Source organism: Bacillus rossius, chromosome 3, assembly GCF_032445375.1.
Source record: "Bacillus rossius redtenbacheri isolate Brsri chromosome 3, Brsri_v3, whole genome shotgun sequence".
Taxonomy (NCBI): domain Eukaryota; kingdom Metazoa; phylum Arthropoda; class Insecta; order Phasmatodea; family Bacillidae; genus Bacillus; species Bacillus rossius.
In genome coordinates, this window is record NC_086332.1 from 119324051 (window position 1) to 119343964 (window position 19914).

At 36.7% G+C, this 19914-nt stretch overlaps 1 protein-coding gene across 13 annotated transcripts in view; it reads right to left on the minus strand.

The window, feature by feature from the left end:
• LOC134531200 (alpha-tocopherol transfer protein-like) overlaps positions 1-19914 on the minus strand; it is a 189247-nt gene that overhangs the window by 71222 nt on the left and 98111 nt on the right. Inside the window, exons 8-9 of one of the 13 annotated variants that reach the window (XM_063366845.1) lie at positions 18281-18425; positions 3471-3579 (exon numbers count right to left, since the gene is read on the minus strand). The exons of the other annotated variants lie outside the window; for them this stretch is intronic. Coding sequence (XP_063222915.1) covers positions 3563-3579; positions 18281-18425 — 162 coding nt within the window. The 3' untranslated portion in view covers positions 3471-3562. Of the gene's footprint in view, positions 1-3470; positions 3580-18280; positions 18426-19914 lie in introns of those variants that run through there. 13 annotated transcript variants of the gene reach the window in all.

Consider the following 19914-nt stretch of genomic DNA (forward strand, 5'->3'; position numbering starts at 1 on the left):
ATCCGACAACGACGTCAATATCCTGCAATGGTATTCTACACCTTATCGAGCGCATTACGTATGTACTCAATGGCGTCGAGGTAGACCAGACGAGAGATGTAGGCATAACATCTGCTATGAAAAATTACCTTTCGCTCACTCCAAATGAACTGTCTGCTGCAAAGATGGCCGGTTGGGCTCTCGAGGATGAATATAAGCTTCCGGTTTATGCCGAAGGGAAGTTCGAAGTTTGTGTTCCTCTGTCCATGCTTCTCGGATTCGCTGAGGACTACAAGCATATAATCATTAATTCGAAACAAGAGCTCGTACTGCTTCTAGCCAACACGCAAATTAATGCAATTGTCGCCGCTGCAGAAAACCCTCAAGATGTCTCGCTAACACTACAGTCTATCGAGTGGATGCTGCCCCACATCCAAGTGAGCACCGTTGAACGAGTCAAGATGTTGAAGAACATAGAAAATGGCAAGAATTTCGATGTACCATTCCGATCCTGGAGCCTGGAAACTTATCCTGGCTTGCCTCATAGTCAGCGTATCAATTGGATAGTAAAGTCCAGCTTCGCTACGGAAAAACCAAGATACATCATCGTCGGGCTTCAGACCGGAAGACAGCTCAATGCAGGAGTAAGTCGCTCCGTATTCGATAACTGTCAAATACGTAATGTAAAAATATTTTAAACAGCGAAAGTTATCCGTACGTTGACATGAACATGGACTTTGAAAGTGGAAGATTTCTTCTCGCATATCAAATGTATGCCAAGTTTCAGCAAGCTTACTATGGGCGGAGACAGTCACCGATAATGAGTCCCGACAGTTTCAAGAACAAGGCTCCGTTAATGGTGTTTGACGTTTCCAAACAGGATGATCGAATAAATTCAAACATCATCGACTGTAGGATCGAGATAACGACTAGCGGAAATATTCCGCCAAACACCTACGCTTTTTGTCTGATACTTCACGATCGGCTTGCTTCGTACAATTGTCGAGACAAACTTGTGAAAATTCTGACATAAATACTGTTTCGTTTCCGATAGTAATTTAGTCACGACCGAGCATTGCTAGCGACAAGATGTACTGCAACCTGCAAGGTTTCCAGAGCCAAAATGGGTTCGTGCTCAAGGAAATTAGCGTCACCTCCGGAGACAAGACTCAAACACGCACTTCCCGACGTCCGTATCCTTGGAAACTACTAGACGAAAAAAGTAAACGGTCGAATGAATGGCTATGTAAATATTACCATGGCCTGGAGTGGGACGAAGGAAAAATTCCGTACCACCAAGTGAAAAACACTATTGAAGATTTACTACTGCAAAACGAAATAATCTACGTCGCCGGACCTGAACAGAAGAAATGGCTGAGCAAGTTGTGTGACGAAGGAGCAGCTGAAATCCTAGATATACAGACCGACTACGGCTGTCCTTCCCTGCGCAAGCTTTGTGCAATATATGACATGCAGCCATGTGACAAGTTTGAACGTGTCTGTGTCTGTACAAACTCGCAGTTAATGCAGAAATGGCACACACAATGTTAGTAGGAGCCTGCATATATAAATGGCGTACCTACGTAATTGCCTTCAGTTGACGTTCGACCTGCAAGAAGATGTTTACGTTTCATCCTGCTAACGTGTACGTGAGCGCAAGACCTAGCTTCAGCAGTGTCGAGTACAGCTACTGGGATTCCGGATATCTACGTACATATACAGAAACCTGTGATGGAGGTGCTCAGCATTGGCGGTTTGCTCACTTTCCTGTGTCCTACGAACCGACTCAGCAGCTGGTAGCTTGTTGCGAACCTGGAAACTGTGCCGTCTATCACATGAGACCACACACAATCCTTCCTGCTAGCATTGCTGAGGTAGTCGCCTCGTCTGCATGTGCAACACCAAACATGGACGTGTTGCAACCTGTTGCGACCTGTGATACATCTACGCAGACGTCCAAACGGTGTGCGTCTCGTCATCGCAGTTCAGGCAGTGAATCTGTCCCAATAGCACTGAGCCAAAGCCAAGGCGTAGATGTGGTTACAGACGTCATCGACCATGTCTTGTCGGAGTTGTCAACGTCGCAGAAGATGACCAGCTGGAAACCTGTGTTCCTGATCCTGTGGCCTGCGAACCGGTTGGAACCGGAGTCAACGAACCAGTTGGAACCGGAGTCGACGTGTCAGTTCGTGCGGCATTAAAGACTGCGCTTGTGAAAATGCTTGATTCCTTAACCTAATATGTATTTGTGTAATTTTTATAAATAAATGTGTAAAACTTGAACTCGTATGCTTTTTATTTCTACAATTTTTAGGTACCTAATAGGAAAAAAAATTTTTAAATACAGACATTATTTTGACTCATGAAGTATACCAGTAGACCACGGGTATATAAGCGAGGTTCAGACGACTGGACCCGCAGTTCACCTGTGGTCGCGGTGCAGTACGGACGTGCTCTCTCCATTAAGTTTCGTGAGGTTTAGTTATGTCGACCGGAATAGAATGTTTACCGACAGCAGCGGGGACCTCGATGGCAGCAACGATGATGGAGTCGGAGATCCCGATACCGACTGCAGAGGAGACCACGGCGGCGGTGGAGATCCCGATACCTGCTGCAGAGGAGACAACGATACGTGCAGTTCCACCATCAGCTGACGTTTCATCATATGCATTCCAGACATCAAGTAATGAAGAGCATACATCGCATCAATGCAAATATTGTGACGCATCATTTACTTTCACTTCAAATCCGCGCAGACATGAAAGAAGCTGCTGTCAGAATAATGCTCAAAGAATACTGTTTCAGTGCAAAAAGTGCAATAAACTAATTTCACGTCTCGATAGCTTACATCGTCATTATAAAAAATGCTCCGTGACGTATAATGAACATGGTTATTGATTTGACTCATGTGTTGTACCGGCTAATGAGACTATATAAGTGAGACCCCAGGTGAGGGTTTTCCCTGTGTCTATGCAGGTTTTACCTGGGCCCAACTTAACTAGTAGCTTAGAGTAGAGATAAGAGTGAGGGGAGTTAGTCATGGCAACAATCGCTGCCATGGCTGGCCAATCCCTTCCTAGCACACGATGCATGTGACCCTCTCCCAGCATGGCTAATCCCAGCATGACTAAGGCGTGATAGGCTTCGGCCTGAGACGCACTTAGGTCCCTCCCTAACCCGGACCCCTCCCAAACACACTTAGTTTTTAGTTAGGTTAGGAAAAAAAAATATATATATATATGGACTTCAGTCCGTCTCTGGCTGCGGTGATGAACGGCTCGGATAGTTAGACTTGTGTAACATAATGGACCAGTATCTATCTATTCTTGAGAACTCGATGGCATCATTACCAGTATCAACACCAACCTGGATCGAAGGTCTACCATCATCAGTGCAGAGCCCGATGACAACGATGTCTACAGCTACACCTGCTCTCTCAGCACAGCGGGAGATTTCGACGCGTGCAACATCTTCTGCAGAGCAGACCTCAACGGCTTCAGAAGTTAACATGTCAGCAGTGTTACAATGGTTGTCAACAGTTCCAGTGTCATTGATGAAGGAAGGTGCATCCAACGGTGTTCCATCATCCGGCTGCACGTACTGCGAGAAGATCAAAAACTTGAAATTACGTGATTATGTAATACACAATTGTAGTAATAACTCTGAACGTATTAAATATCAGTGCAACAGATGTTTAAGCAAGTTTGTACAATATGGAAGATTAAAATGGCACCTCAGGAATTGTGATAGACTGGCTGTACATTCATCGGAATCAAGCTGTATATTTTGTAACAAAACATTGGTAAATATTCAGAGTGCACAACGACACGAAATATATCACTGTCCTTTTAATGAAGTCGATAATTCGGCTTTGTGTGAAAATTGTAGTGTACCAATATGTCGACCTGATAAACTGAATAGACATTTAAAGTCATGTAAAGGACTTAGTCCGTATAGTAAGAAGACTGTTTCAATCGAGAAATCCACAAGGCTTTAGTAATTTGTCTGTGTATTTTTTTGTACTTGTAGTAGTGTACTGAATTTGTGTAATAAAAGTTTTTAAATGAACTTGCGATGTTTTTATTTTCTCAAACCTGTCGCTTTTGTGGTATTTTTTAAAATTAAAGTTGTTTTGTATCGGCCAGGGATCGAACCAAGGACCTTATTCGATCTAATCAATCAGTATATAGATTACAAATTTATTTAATGAATTTTGAAACTTTTCCCGAATTTCTAGCTAAATAATTGCGGAATTTCAAGATGGCGGCCAAATGACAAGATGGCGGCCAAATGACAAGATGGCGGGTGTCACAGCAATAATAAATGATTACTGCACTCTAGCGGGTAAGAATTAAACTAGCATGGCGTCGGTGCACTCTAGCCGACAATACAATGATTATGGCTTCCAGCATCGCAGACAAGATGGCGGTCATGACGTCATACTAGATGATGTTATATATGCTTTGAAAAAAAGTGGTGGGAGTCAGTCTGCCAGCACCCACCACGAGGGAAGGATCGGTCGCCATTTTTGATTTTTTTTTTGCCCTCGCCGGGTTCGAACCGAGGACGCCGAACTCCGTGTCGTAAAAGTACAATTTTTAAATATTTTTTATTAAAATGTTATTATTTGAATTTTTTTATAATTTTTAAAAAAAATTTTCGTTAAAATCGGATAATAAATAAAAAAGTTAAAGATGGCGGCCGTAACGGAAATTGCAACGGTGACGTCATCATCCCATATGGCGGAAAACACATCGCCGGAATGTTCGAGAACACACAATTACGTCATCCAAAATGGCGTATCCAAGATGGCGGATCCAAAATGGCCGTCGGGGTCAAGGTCAAGGTCAACGGTCAAGGTCACAACCATCCAAGATGGCCGCCGTGACGTCACAATCCAATATGTCGGTCGGCACCACAGGCACCACAGCCTGAAGCCTGTGCCCGGACCGGCCAAAACATACTACTCTTGTGGGCTCGATGGATGAAGTATTATTTAAATTGGTACTTGTTGTGTTCGAACCGATCACATGAGAGCTTTATTAATTTTATTACTGTTTATATTTAAATCTTACTATTGTTTTTTTATATTTTTTAAATTACACGGGTTATTTATTTGATAAATATGGATTTCCAAGACGGCGGCCAAAACAGCGGTCGTATCCCAATTTGGCAGAATGTTCGACAATCAAAGATGGTGGTATTCAAAATGGTTAAAATGTTTTTTAAATAAAGATGGTAGTCATGACATCATCCAATATGACGGCTGTAGTCGGTAATTTAATATAGCAGCTGGGATAGGTCATCCAAGATGGCGACTGTGGTCAAGGATGAAGTCAAGGTGATTCAATATGGTGACCGAGATTTCACATTCCAAGATGGCGGACTCGACAAGCATAATCCAGACCCTGGACCCTGCTACCGGACATTTATAAATTTAATAATTATATTCTCGTTTTACATCTAATCTAATATCAGATTGCTTTGTATGGCTTAGATCAGGTTAAACTAAGGTACCAAATTGATTAGTACGGTAAAAGAAAATAATGCCAATGATAGTAAATTTTTTCGGGTAGGTGAATGCAGTGTATTTGGTTGCAAGAAAATATTTGATAGAATATATTGGGGTCTCCGAGCTCTGGATCCTGGGTCCATATTGTTGATTTTCGAATACCATCTTGGATTGTGACGTCACGGCGGCCATCTTGGATTTAGACATCACCATTGCAATTTTAATACGGCCACCTTATTAATTACATCACAGCGGCAATATTTGATGATAACATCAATAATGCAATTTTCATTATGGTCACCAACTTGAATTCTGAAATCACAGTTGTCATTTCGAATAATGGAGTCACTGTAGCACGTTTCGTTAAAAACGCCATATTGAATTCTGATGTCATGGCAGCCATATTGGATGACAATGACTTTGACCTTTATATTTAACCTTAAACGTGACTAAGGTTCTGACCTTGACTTTTGATCTTCGAAATTGACGTTTTCCTTTGACTTATACCTTGACTTTTGGCCTTGAATTTGAGTTTTACTTTAACCTTAACATTTGACATTGACCTCGATTTCAACCTTTGCCCTCGATTTTTGACCCTTTATATTGACCTTGACCATGACTTTGACCATTACCTGGACCTAGACCTCAACTGCCATCTTGGATTATTAAGAAATTACCGACATTTTGAAAATAATTTACGCGTAGCCACGTACAGAGTCTTTCCTCAAAACAATATTTAATTTTTGTAATTATTAGTGTTTCAGATTTTTATTCGTGTATCACATCCATGAATAATTATCTATTACTCTTTGGACTCTGAAGTTTGTTTATTTTTGTTCATGTGGGCTATATCATATAGCCTAAATGTGAATTTAATTTTCTTTCTGTGCACAATTTTTACACATAGTTTGTTTTGAATGTTAATGTGGAGGACAGGTATTTAAATAATTTTTATAATTAAAATTAGTCAGTTTACAATATTATGTTTATTGGTTTATGTATTTTTCATTGTTATACTGAGTATCCTTTATTGGTATTAATTACTGCCATATTGTAATAAGTTTGTTTATTTAGGCTAAAATGAATGTTTAAATTTTGTAACAATTAAATTGATGAATTTTGTATGAGTGCAGGGACGCTAAAAAAAAGAAAAAATGTCTTGGTGGAACCATTGATTAAGTATGGCATGATCTAGGCTTGATGCCTACTTAAAAAGTCTTTAACGTCAGGAGATGGCCTAATATCATCAAGATTTGTACTTGAGGAGAATCCTGTGACGTTTGGCTACGAATGTAAAGATAAATCATACCAATCAGGTTTGATTTTGGCTTGATTTGGCCAGTTACAGAATTGGTAAGGTCTCAGGCTTTATTTTGTCAGAGAAGTCTTCAGGTAAACCTGAAATACCTGAATAATTCCGAGCATCGTAACAAGTTTTGGATTTATTTCTGATATTTATTTGACAAAGCCTTGAAAATTAGTTTTTGGTGACTGTTAATTTGGTTGTAAGGTGTCCAAGTAATTAAACCAATGACTTACGTTACGCGTGGAATTTTTTTGTTTGAAGTTCACCATATTATTATTGGCGCAGACTAAACCGATATTAAAATCTACATAAGAATGTATACTTTGTCGACAAACCCAGAGGTTAAGGATGAGAATCTCAGTGTGACCGACTGAAGCTAGTTTTAGTAAATATAAACATGTTAGATGGTTTTCGTACAAACTGACGTGTACCATGAAAGTTTTGCAGTCATGATTATATTCAATCATAAAAATATTAATCTCAGTCATTTTTAAAACTGACTCTCCTATAGCTATGTTATAGGTTATTTTTATTACAAGGAAATGTTTGAGTAAGGTTTGTTTCAACATAATTGAGTAATGTTAATTGGTGTATTTTTCACGTACCTATATAAAATTTTTCAACCATGGTTTTATGTACAAGAAGGTATTATGAATGATGTAATCTGATGGTTTTGTTTATGTGTTATGTTGATGGAAGTATTTTGTTGCATGGTAATTCGATTTAACGGCACTATTACAATTATTTTTTGTTGAATATTTTGGGTGATTTGCATATAATAGGTGTTTAAACAGTATGATAGTGCAATTTCACAGGTACCTGTTTGTATATATATATTTGTTGCAATTAATTTTGATTACATGAATAATAGTAGGAACATGGCGCCCGTTTTTTTCTTAGTTCTGACTACAAATATTAGAAATGTATCACACTCAGATCACATAAAAACACACTCTACACTTTGTAAGTAAACGTAATTGATTTATCGAGGTGGTAGCAGTTGTGGATCACAAGTGTAGGTCTACAATAAGATGTCACTGTTCCAATTATGTTATAGCCACCACCTTGAAAATCTGTAATGTTATAGCTGGAAATTCGTAGTAAAAGTAAAATTCATTAAAAAATTATTGATTCAATCGAGTTCAGTTCTTAGTTTGAACCTTGACCAATGCAAAAAAAGGTAAGTTCAAGTTACAAAAAACTAACTTAAGTATTCATGTTCTAAACCTCAATGGTTTAGTTCCTCATCTATCAACCTCCAGTAAACTGATGATGACATAATGACCGCCATTTTGTAAACTTGTATTAATTGACCTAGATTATAAAAAAATTAACAACAATTTTTGCCTTGCGTATAAATAACTTCCATTATATGTGAAGTTAAAAGTATTTACATACGACTAGTCAAAGAACCTTAATTAAAGGGTGTTAACCAAAAAGTATTTAAAAGTGTTGGCGATGCTGGACGAAGCCGACCCGGCATGCGCGAGAGTTGCAACAAGCAGAAGCGTGAACTCCGCTGAAACCATAACCCAGTACTTGTAAAGTAGGTAGGCTACTTGTTGGAATCGCCTCAAAGTACGAAAAACGGAACGAGATTATAAAATGAATCTACCAAAGTAACATTTGAGCCCACAAAAATTTTGTACTGCAAATACCACAGTCGAACCCAGAACATATATCACAAAAAACATCACGAAATATAAGAAACAAAAATCTTCATACAGAACCACGAAACCCTCTTTTTAGGATTGTATGCGAACAATTTAAACAGGCCATGTCCAATGTCAGGCGTTTAGACCAGGCATGTCCGAACCACGAGTCCAATGATCTCTCGAGTACAGACTAAAATATCCACAAGCAACGAAAAGGAAGCGTATTTGGTAAAACATTCGTGAAAGGAAGCACAACTGGAATTACAATAAAAATAAGAAAGCACATTTGAAAGAACATTTCCAAGCACATTCGTCAAAAAGGAAGAACAGTTAGAAGCATATCCGACAAAAAGGAAACACAATTGGAAACACACTCGTCAAAAAGGAAGCACATGCACATTCGACAAAAATATGAACATTTGAAATCACATTCGGCAAAAAAGAAAGCATATTTGAAAGCGCATTCGACAAAAAAGAAAAACTTTCGTCAAAACTGAAGCACATCAAAAAGGAAGAAAATTTAACTTTAAGTACGCAAATTTTTCAATAAAGAAGCACATTTGTCAAAAAAAGCATATATGGAAGACCCGAAAAATAACACATTAAAAAAGGAAGCACATTTAACGAAAAGGACACATATTTGGACGAAAATTGAACTTGGTATAATACTGTTTCGTCAGAGGGATACAATCTCGTCACAGGGATATGACACATTATTATTATAATATTTACAAAAAAAATACAAAAATTTCTGGTTTATGTTAGAACACTATCCTTGCCGGACAAACGAGAAGATCACAAGCCTACAGAAGTTTATATTTTTTCAAGATTCACAAACTGGATTTTTAATAATTTTGTTGATTTTTTTCGTGTGCTCCTGGTTATTCGTGCCAATATTTTATTGCTTTTCTCCAGGTGCTTCTGGTTAATAATGCCAATATTTTGCTGGTTTTCTCCGTGTGCTCCTGGTTTTTTCCGTTAGGACTTTTGCAAATATTCTCCAAGGGTTTCTAGTTATTCCTGAGAAAACAATACTTGAATTAAATTTTGTATTTCGTAATGAGACAAGCAATTTTATTGAAAGTTTTGTTTGGTTATTGAATTCCTGTTACAAAATCAGCAATTAAAGTACTATTAATCATGTGGAAATCGAACAAAAATTTCATTAGTCAGGCGACTACTTTGTCATAAAACAACTGAAAATCTCTGTCATACAAGATTTCCTTTCCCTTTGAGGACTAGCGAAGTCCTCCTCTTGCGATCGTGAGTAACCATCCCGCTTTCCACAAAGAGAGAAAGAAAGAGAGAGAGAGAGAGATTGTCTGTACAACATATCAAACAAATATATTAATTACCGAGTCGAATGTCTTGTAGTCATGTAGTATTTTAGCCATGTAACCTCGTAGACTTGTAGCTTAGTAGCCAAGTAGCCTTATAGCCAGTTGGAGCTTTGCTAATTTGTATCTTTGTAGCCAAGAAGACATGTAGCCTCGTAGTCATAGAGCCAATTTGAGCCTTCTAGACTAGTTTTCTCGTAGACTTGTAGCTTCATAGCCAAGTAGTCTTGTAGTAATGTAGTCTCGTGATCTTGTAGCCTCGTAGCCATGTAGCCAGTTGGAGCCTTCTGAAATCGTAGTCTCGTAGCCTTGTAGCAGCGAAGCTTTTTAGCCTTGTAGCCAAATGCTGTTGAAGCAATTGGAGCTAAAGACAGTTGAAGTAGTTGAAGCCTATTGTATATTGGCGAATGAATCATACTGATAGCATCACATCTTACTGAGTTAAATGTTTGTGTAAATGTACTCCCTTCTTGTTAAAAGCGCATAGTGATGAGATTGTATATATGTGCCATATTCCTGTTATGAGATCTGAATAGATTGAATCCATCTGAAGAGATTGTATCCCTGCGATGAGATCGTATCCCTCTGATAAAATCATATTCCTCAGATAGAATCGTATCATACTATGATAAATTTTCGTCCAATTGTGTGTCCATTTCTATAAATGTGCTTCCTTTATTATAGTGCTTCCTATTTGATGTACTTCCAAACTTGCCTCTCTTTTTGTCGAATGTGCTTTCTTTACAGTAGATGTGATTTTTTTTTATTTGATTCCAAATGTGCTTCTCTTAAATAAAATGTGCTTTCTTTTGTCAAATGAGCTTCCAAATGTACTTCCTACATTTTTTTAATGTTCTTCATTTTTGTCAAATGTACTTCCAAATTTGATTTTTCCAATGTGCTTCCAAATACGATTCCGTTTGTAAAATGTGTTTCCAAATGTGCTTAATTTTTTTGGTGTTTTTACATAAGTCTTCCTATTTTCCATTGTGTTTCCAAATGTGACTCCTTTTTTCATTGCATTTCATAATGTGCTTCCAAAGGTGTTTCCTTTTTGTCGAATGTTTTTAAATATGAGCTTACTTTTTTATGATGGTTTTCCAAATGTGCTTACTTTTTTTCGTTTTTCTTCCAAATGTGATTCCTTTTTTATTTTACTTCAAAATGTTCTTCTAAATATGATTCCTTATTTTAATATTGTTGCAATTTGCTTATTTTTTTATCGAGGATGCTTCAAAATTATCCTCCTTTTTGTAATAAATAATTCCAAATGTGCTCTATCGTTGATTATGCTTTGAAATGTGCTTCCTTTTTGTCGAATATACTTTCAAATATGCTTTATTTATGTTCTTCCAGTTGTGCTTTCTTTTTGATTGTGCTTCAATTTTGCATCATTTTTTAATGTGCTTCCTTTTCGTTCATTGTGGATCACTAAGTCTGTACTCACACATGATTTAACTCGTGGTTCGGAGATGCCTGATCTAAATGTCTGACGTTGAACATGGCCTGTTTAAATTTTTCGTCTAGTATCGTCTAAAAATACCTTTGGTTCGGAGATTCTTGGTATATGCGCATGACTTTGTACATGACCTGTTTAAATTATTCGCATAGAATCGAAAAAAATAGTGTCTCTGGGTTCCGATTCACTTGGTCTATATGAATATTTTTATTTTTTTTTATTTCGTGATGTATTTTGTGATATATATCGTTAGTCCGGAAGAACAGAGACACAACTCAAAAAACCCGGATTTTGAGTTATGCATTGAAACACATTCCTAATCATTCATACTTTTCGCGAGAAAAACGTCACAAAACTACAGGCAGTAACCGCTCACCAGATGGTAGTAGTGCCACCTTTCTTTTGAGCAGATGAGTTTCAGGCGGGGCAAGAAGAGCGTCACATTTCGTTGTGAGTCACGACGTTCACAGAGTAAGACTGTGTTTTAAACAAGAAGAACGACATATCTCAAAAAGTTGCTGTGCAGGAGTTGTGATTTGTTCAAGAAGAGTGACACTTTATGATTTGTGTCACTGGTCGTTGAAAGTGAGTAAAAATATTACACTATTTTAAATAAAGTATACTGTTAATTAGAGATGTGTCTGTTTATGTGATTGAATTTCCTTACGGTATCTGCATCTTTTAACACGGTATTTGTATGTATTAAGAAGTTGTCACTGTTCCTGAAAATTTTACATTATTTGTCTCCCGGAATCACTCACTGGTTTAAAGTGGTTCTGTAAACATAAACTCAATTCTAAATAAAGATCATGGATGGAAGAACTTTTTAATATGTGTAGATTTTTTTTAGCGATCCGTTTTCAATTTCTATCTTGTTCGAATCTCACTTTCATATTTTATAATTTAGAATTATTGCAATGACTCTGTTGAGTTAAGCTCATTAAAACCTACTTATGAACAAATTATAATCCTGCATTTTTAATTGTGTCAGTCCTATAACATTACTAAACTGATATCATCCAATTATTAAATGAAATATATTAACATATGATATTAAAGTTAAAAGGTTCGGAAAAAAGCTATGTGCCCAATGATGTGTAGCTATTGTAATTTTTGTTTTATGGCAATGAGTGTGAGCCTAGATTGTATGTTCGTTCATCAATTGTAACAATGGCATTTCATGATTGTGTTAAGATATTTCTATCATAATTAGCATACTGTAGACTTGCAATGATATGCTTGACACTAAATTTGATTGTTTATTTCAGATAACAATGTCCAGTAACAGTCGCTGTTATTTAATACTCAGACTCTGCAAAGAGCGTGATAATGACAAATAAGAGGAAAGAGCTACATCTGGCCGTGTTTGTATGTGTCACATCGCTATAAACAAAAAAGGTGATATACAAGAAAGCATGTCCGATATTAATACGACTGATAAACATCCTGAAAAAACTTATGACGCCAAAAATACAAACTTAGGTACGTAATTATTTTTGTAATGTTTTAACTATAATTATTGACAAGAATTTATAATCAATAAAATAAAAAATTTTGTGCATTTTTTCCCGGACAATATTGGAAGGGACAGTGTGTGTAACCCTCCAGCAAATGCTTCTGGCCACAATGAACTTTACAGCAGTGATTCTGTATCAGACTGTCAAGTAATGACAGCGTGGCTGATCCAGACTGCAATGCCTTAGATCCTACAGTCTCTACATCTGACGAAACATCGAATGTTAAATCACTACAAATAAAGGGATCTGAAAATGCTGATCCCAGTAGGCTACGTCAACAAGTGGAAAAGCTACAAGGTGTGTTTTGAGACCCAGCGAAAATAAGCAGAGGGGTAGAAAAAAAGGTTACTTAATCCAGACGAGTGACAAAATAATTGAGCTAAAAGAGCGAGAAATGCTGGTGAAAGTTATACATCATTTTCTAACAGCCAAAAGGTTGTTGCAGGTAGAGAATTACAACCACCATGCAACGAAAAATGCAGACTAAAATGTTTTAGTAAGTTCACTGAAGATCAGCGTAGGAATATTTTCAATGATTACTGGGGCTTCAAAGACTTGCAAAGGCAACGTGAATTCCTGTTGGCTAGTATGTCAGAGGTAAAACTGAAATATCAGTACCTCAAAGGGGACAGTAATAGGCTTCCTAATAATGCATTTTATTTTGTTACTGAGGGTTTTCGTGGATACAAAGTATAACACATATTTTTCTCATAACCGGACACAGTCAAAATGAAGGGGACGGTGCTCATTCGGTGATAGACACATCACTTGAGCCCTAAAGTCAGGGCCAATTTATGTTCCTGAACAGTACGTGTCCCTTATACGATGCGCAAAGAAAACCGGAAAGCCCTGCAGAGTGCATGAAAACTGCCATGAAGACATAAACGATATGAAAGCTTTATCAGCTGAACTTGGCCTTCGGATAATAAAAAATACTGATGGAGAACAATTCAAGATTTCGGAAGTTAAAGTGCTCAGGGTGAAGAAGGATCAGTTTGGACAACTCTTCTACAAGACTTCCTATGAAGAAAGTGAATTCAAACAAGTTGATGTTTTGCAGTTTAGAAGAGATAATAAACTTAGCAAGGTGTCAAACATTCAGTTGCAGAAAGCGTACCAAAGAAAACAAGGGATTTCCGAAAAGAAAAAAGATTGTCTATTGTCTCTGTTGAGGAAAAAATGTATTCCAAATTGCTATGCGACATTTTATTCTAATTTGTAAATGAAAAGTCTCAATTTGTATAACAAAATAATAATTAGTAATATTTTTTGGTCTGCAGTCTGAATTGATAGTGTGGAATTTCTGAAAGTGTTTTATTAAAACTTAATTCTTAGTTTCTAGATAAAACTGTTCTTGGCATACCTTTACTTTAATAAGAAGGGAAAATAAATGTATTAGAGTATAATTCATTGTGTATGCTACTTGAAAGTTTTGACTATAGATGTGTAAGTGTTAATTGTTAATTTTTGTAATTCAAAACTGTCAGCTTATGTAGTTTGAAAATGCGTAGTTACATAATAATAATGATAATAATAATAATGTCTGCAATCAGTACATAATATTTCAAAGACTAATAAAGCAATTTAAGTTTAAATTTCTATCAAAACATTCTTTGTGGCATTTTTTTTTATTTTGCATATATTACTTAACTCAAAAACTTAACAATACCTATCGCAAGAAAAGTGTCATAAGTCAAAATAATTTTTTTAAATATTATTTTAAAAAGTATATAAACAGTTCTTCTGAAAAAATCCGACTGTAAAATAAATACAAGATATTAAATTCATAATAGGGCTTGTTATAGAAAACCTACCGTTCCAAAATTGTGAGAGAAAACATATCAAAATTAGGTAAAATTTTCAATTTCGTTTCCTGAAAAACTTACTTTTTTGAGTTGTGTCACTGTTCTTCCGGACTAACAATATATTCTGGGTGCGACTGTGATATTTGCAATACAAAATTTTTGTTGGCACAAATGTTACTTTGGGAGGCTGGTTTTCTACTCTCGTTCCGTTTTTCGTACTTTGAGGCGATTCCAACAAGTACCTACTTTACAAGTACTGGGTTATGATTTCAGCGGAGTGTTCACTGCAAGTGAGACGGCCAGGACGCGAGGCCTGCGTGCCTCGAGCGAGCAGGGACGGCCACCCACGCTTCTGCTATTCGGCTTCGTCCAGCATCGCCAACACTGTTAATACTTATTGGTTAACACGCTTTTATTAAGGTTCTTTGACTAGTCGTAAGTGAATACTTATAACTTCACATATATGGGAATTTATTTATACGCAAGGCAAAAAGTGATATTGATCTTTTTTTGTTACTGTATCCCAGACATTGGACTGTTTAATTTATAATAATCAATTTAATTACTCTGTCTTCCTGATATCGAACTGTGCACGAAAATCTATAAAATCATCCATTACATTTATTTGTGATTCTTTTGATAAATTGTGGAATTTTTTCTGAATTTCTAGGTCAATGAATACAAATTTTCAAAATGGCTGATATATGAGGATCTTAAGTGACTTTAGGCTTTTCAACGTGATTTATAAATAAGTGTGTTTAACCTAAAGTTATCTTTTTTTTATCGGCCAATTTTCGAACCAAGCACTGTAATCGATTGAATCAATTATTTTAACACCTGATTATTCTATGATTTTTTGGAAACGTCTCCGAATTTCTAGCTAAAAAACACAGAGTTTCAAGATTGTGGCCATAACGAAAATTTCCACAGTGGCATATTATTTTCAAAATGCTTGTAATTGCTTAATAATGAAAGATGGTGGTCGAGGTCGATGTCAAGGTCAAGGCCAAAGACATGGTCAAGATTAAAAGGTCATGTTCTAGGTCATAGGTCAAATTTAAAGGTCAAAGTTTAAGGTCAATGTCAAAGGTTAAGGTCAAGGACAAATGTCAAGGTCAAGTTTGTTTAGTTCAAGGTTAAAGGTAAGGTCAAGATCAAAGTTTAAGTTTAATAGGAAGTTCCAAGATCAAGATAAATGTCAAAGTTCTAGGTTAAAGGTCAATGTGAGGGTCATAGGACAAGGTGAAATGTCATCGTCGTTATCTAATATGGCTGCTGTGACTTCAGAATTTAATATGGCGGGCGTAATGGAGACATCATATCCAATACGGCCGTCCTGACGTCACAATTTAAGATGCCGGTCGACAATAAACAATCCTAACCCAGAACTCTGAGCTCGGAGCTCCTAATACATACTCCTCTTAATGATTCTAAAAATGTCCACATTGTCGTTAATACTTAATAAAATTAAAACATATTTATTTGTTTCGTACTTAACATAAATAACAATTAGGGGAAGGTTGCTATCAATGGGCCAGTTAAACGAAACTGTTCATAAAATCGTTAAATTAAATAAACTTTCCAAGTTTTATAAGTAAATGTGAACTCTGTCTATTGATAAACACTTTATAAACATGACAAGCCAAAATGATGTAAATGTCAATACATATTTAAAAAACTAAAAAAGGTGTAAACGGCTCAACGAAGGAAACCCATCTCCATCATTGGGCCAGGCAGTTGCCATGAATGGGCTGTTGTATAACAACTGTTTAACACGAAACACCTGTTAATATATTCCATTGTCAGTATTTATAGTCACATTTGGGACCTCTGTTAATTGACTGGTCCCCGCCTGAGCCAATTGGTTACTGTTAAAACTCTTTGGAAAATGCATGAACAAAATTTTATGACCAAACATAGCCTAACTATTTCGTCATTAATACATAAAAGCTATAGGCCTACATAGTCATGCAGATACTGTTTTCTGCAGATAAATACATTGAAAATATTAATACAAAACAATTACCATCAAAACCATTCTAGAAAACAGGCAAGGCGATATTCTTTTACAAATTAGTCACAGTTTTTACAAAAGAATACTTTTACCCCTTTCTTAACACCAGCACAACTTTCATGCACCCACTCCTTGCACCCTAAACACTGAAACATATCTTCCTTTATGTCCTGGGAACAGATTGCACAAAACCATGACTCTTCCTTAGAATGGGACTTTGCTGACAAAGGTGAAGGAAAACAGAGTTTGGATCTTGCTGACTTGCCGGAAATATGAAATTGGAGACGCCGTTTCTTGGTAGTCTGATTTTTCTTGGGCATTCGTTTCCTTATTTCAGTGTCTTCCAGAGTCTGTTTATAAGGACTGCTTGTAATGACTATCGCTTTCTGTGCCTTTTTATTTGAACCTCGTCTAGCGTAACTTTTTTTGGAAATGGAGATATTTTATCTAAGGAATCATGCACTTGTGATGCCAGTGTTTCAACTAATGGAGGTGATTCTTGATCATCGTTACTGGTAGAGGGTACAGCTTCTTCAGCTGAAAATGTAGTAGGATGAATGTGTCTACTGAGTGGTAAGACTGTTTCTGGAGTTTCAGTAATGGGGATGTCATCTGTTTCAAATTACATTGCTGCTACAAAATGGCAATCCTGAAACACATCCCTGTTGACTGGCCAAACTCCAGTTTTCGGAAACCCATTCACTGCAGTCCCTACTGCCGCAGCTTGTCCATATGCTTTTCCAAATAATCGAGCTATATGAAACTGAGTGACAACTTCAGGTTTGCCTTCGCTGCGTTTTTGGCGAAGGAACTTTTCAATTTCATTTATGTAATAGCTACTCAGCGGCTTAAAAAAAGACACATCAAGGGGCTGGAGCTTGTGTGTGGTGTGGCCTGGAAGCGACAGCATTATTATTCCGTTTTCACGAGCAATCTCTAATGCACTGAGGTTTTTAGTGTGGCTACAATGACCATCTAAGAGGAGCAAAACTTTCCTTTCTTTTGTAGGGTTGATAGTCTTGATGAAATGTTGCAACCAAACTACAAAAATATCTTTGTTTATGTATCCACTTTCTGGGTTATATGCAAATATAGTTCCTGGTGGAGCTCCTTCTTCCAGCCCGTTAGCAGTGCGAGAACGCTTATATATTATTAACGGCGGGACATACTGGCCAGCAGCACTCGCGCAACAAACTGCCGTGGTAGTTGACCCCCGTTCTCCACTGGCTATCGAACCTACTACCCTTTTACCTTTTTCAGCTACCACTTTCCTTGGTTTCTTTTGTACTGTTGACAGACCAGTCTCATCAACGTTAAACACTCGCGTTGCATCCAGCTGGTTTTCATCAACGGTCCTCTCTAGAATGTCATAAAAATGATGCACATTCTCCTTATTAAAACCTTTCGTTCGAGCAAAAGAAGTTGACTCTGGCTGTCGCAAACTGAGTTCGGGATGTCTCTTATAAATGCATAATACCATTTTTCCCTGCTATTTCTTTTTCTGTATTAAACCTGTGTGGGATTTCATTTGTCGCAGCAATTTCAAACGCCAATTTACGCAGATCTGTAGGTGTTATGCCAAACATGGATTCCTCTAATTTTAGCACATGTGAAACTAGTTCGTGTTCTACTTCTGCAGGTAGATCAGCAGTACTGCCTATCATTTTTTTCTGTTCAACGGCAAAACTATTCCTACCTGCCAAATGTCTCTGCAGTGTTGCCCGTGGTATGCTGTACGTTCTGGCAGCCTCATTGACGCTCATATCATGATTCCGCGCTGCAGCTAACCCGCGACTCATATCATCCTCCTCCCACCGACCGTATTTCCTCCGTACAGCCATCTACAACAGAAAAATAGGTGTTTTTGTGTGAAAATATACCTAAAACGGTTTATTAACTCCAGCATTAAATTAACGGACGCAATTGAGTATTCTACAGCTCAAATTAATCGTTGTGATCGCCAGCAAACACAGTTACCTTCATTGAGCCAGTGTTTCCTTGATTGGGCCAGTGGCCCATTCATGGTGACTCGATTTAGCTCATTGGAGGCAACTCGCACTATCCTAACCTACACGGCCATTTCTATACTTGTAAAACATTCGTTTAAACATCAATATGGTAACATAATGGGCATGAAACATGCTTTCAGTGAATGTAAGTGAAGAATAAATCATAATGAACATTTCCCTTATATTCTTGTTTCTGTAACACTAATAAATTACAATTGATATGTTTAAAACTTACCTTCGCTTATATGTGCCGTGCAGCTGCATGGAACAACTCGTGACAACTATGGCGCGTGTTTGCCTTCAAGTAGTTCACGTTACAATCAACAGAGCGCACCACTTGGCTATACGTGTGGCGATTTCGAGGAGGCCCGATCAAGGAGCCGGCCCAACGATAGCAACCTTCCCCTATTGTTTTACCAATAGGATACCTATACCATTGTATTTTAGTGCACACACAAGAAGGTGTGCTTTTAAAGGAGCGATGTTGCGTTTAAATTTTAACTATATTTAAATAATTTATTTAAAGTATTTAGCAATTTTAAAGCCATACTACATGTTGATAACCGGTCGCTTTACATCACCGTAAGGACAAGTGAGTGTATAAAAATGCAAGAACAAATAAATTTAATATTAAATGGGTTAAAAAAAATATATAATTTTTATAAAATTTAAATTATCATAAAAATTAAAATATTTGGCAAAATATATACTGTCAAAATTTTAACATTAAAAAATTATACTACATAAAATTTAGTTGATGTGTATTTTGGAGGTTTATTTAGATTTTATACTGTAACTCCATCATCAGTTGTAATTACTATTGCAAATGAAAACAAAACTGAAAATATATATTATTTAATATTGTTTCTACACACACATGCCTCTATTTGCTTAAATTAGGTCTAAATTTTAATATTACTAAGATATTTTGAACAAAGCTCTTGTAAAAAATATTACAGAACATTTTAACTATGACACAACCCAGCTAATTCCTAACTCAGATACATTGAAGTTCAGAAGAAAATCTATTTATATTTTTAGGGTTTACCACAACAATGAAATTTTCATAAAACTGAATTTTCAGTTTTTTACCTATACAGAACAGCACAGGTATTTCATATTTAACAAATCGAACGCTGTTCTGACACTTTGTCTTAATAAATGTTTGAAATATACTGTCCAAAATGTTGATTAAAAATTTATATAAGAAATTATTCACAATTAAAACATTTTACGAATAAATTAATTTTATATATTCAAACCTAGTTAAAAGTTTTTTGTTTATATTTTATTTGTGTGTTATGTGTTTTTATCATTGTAT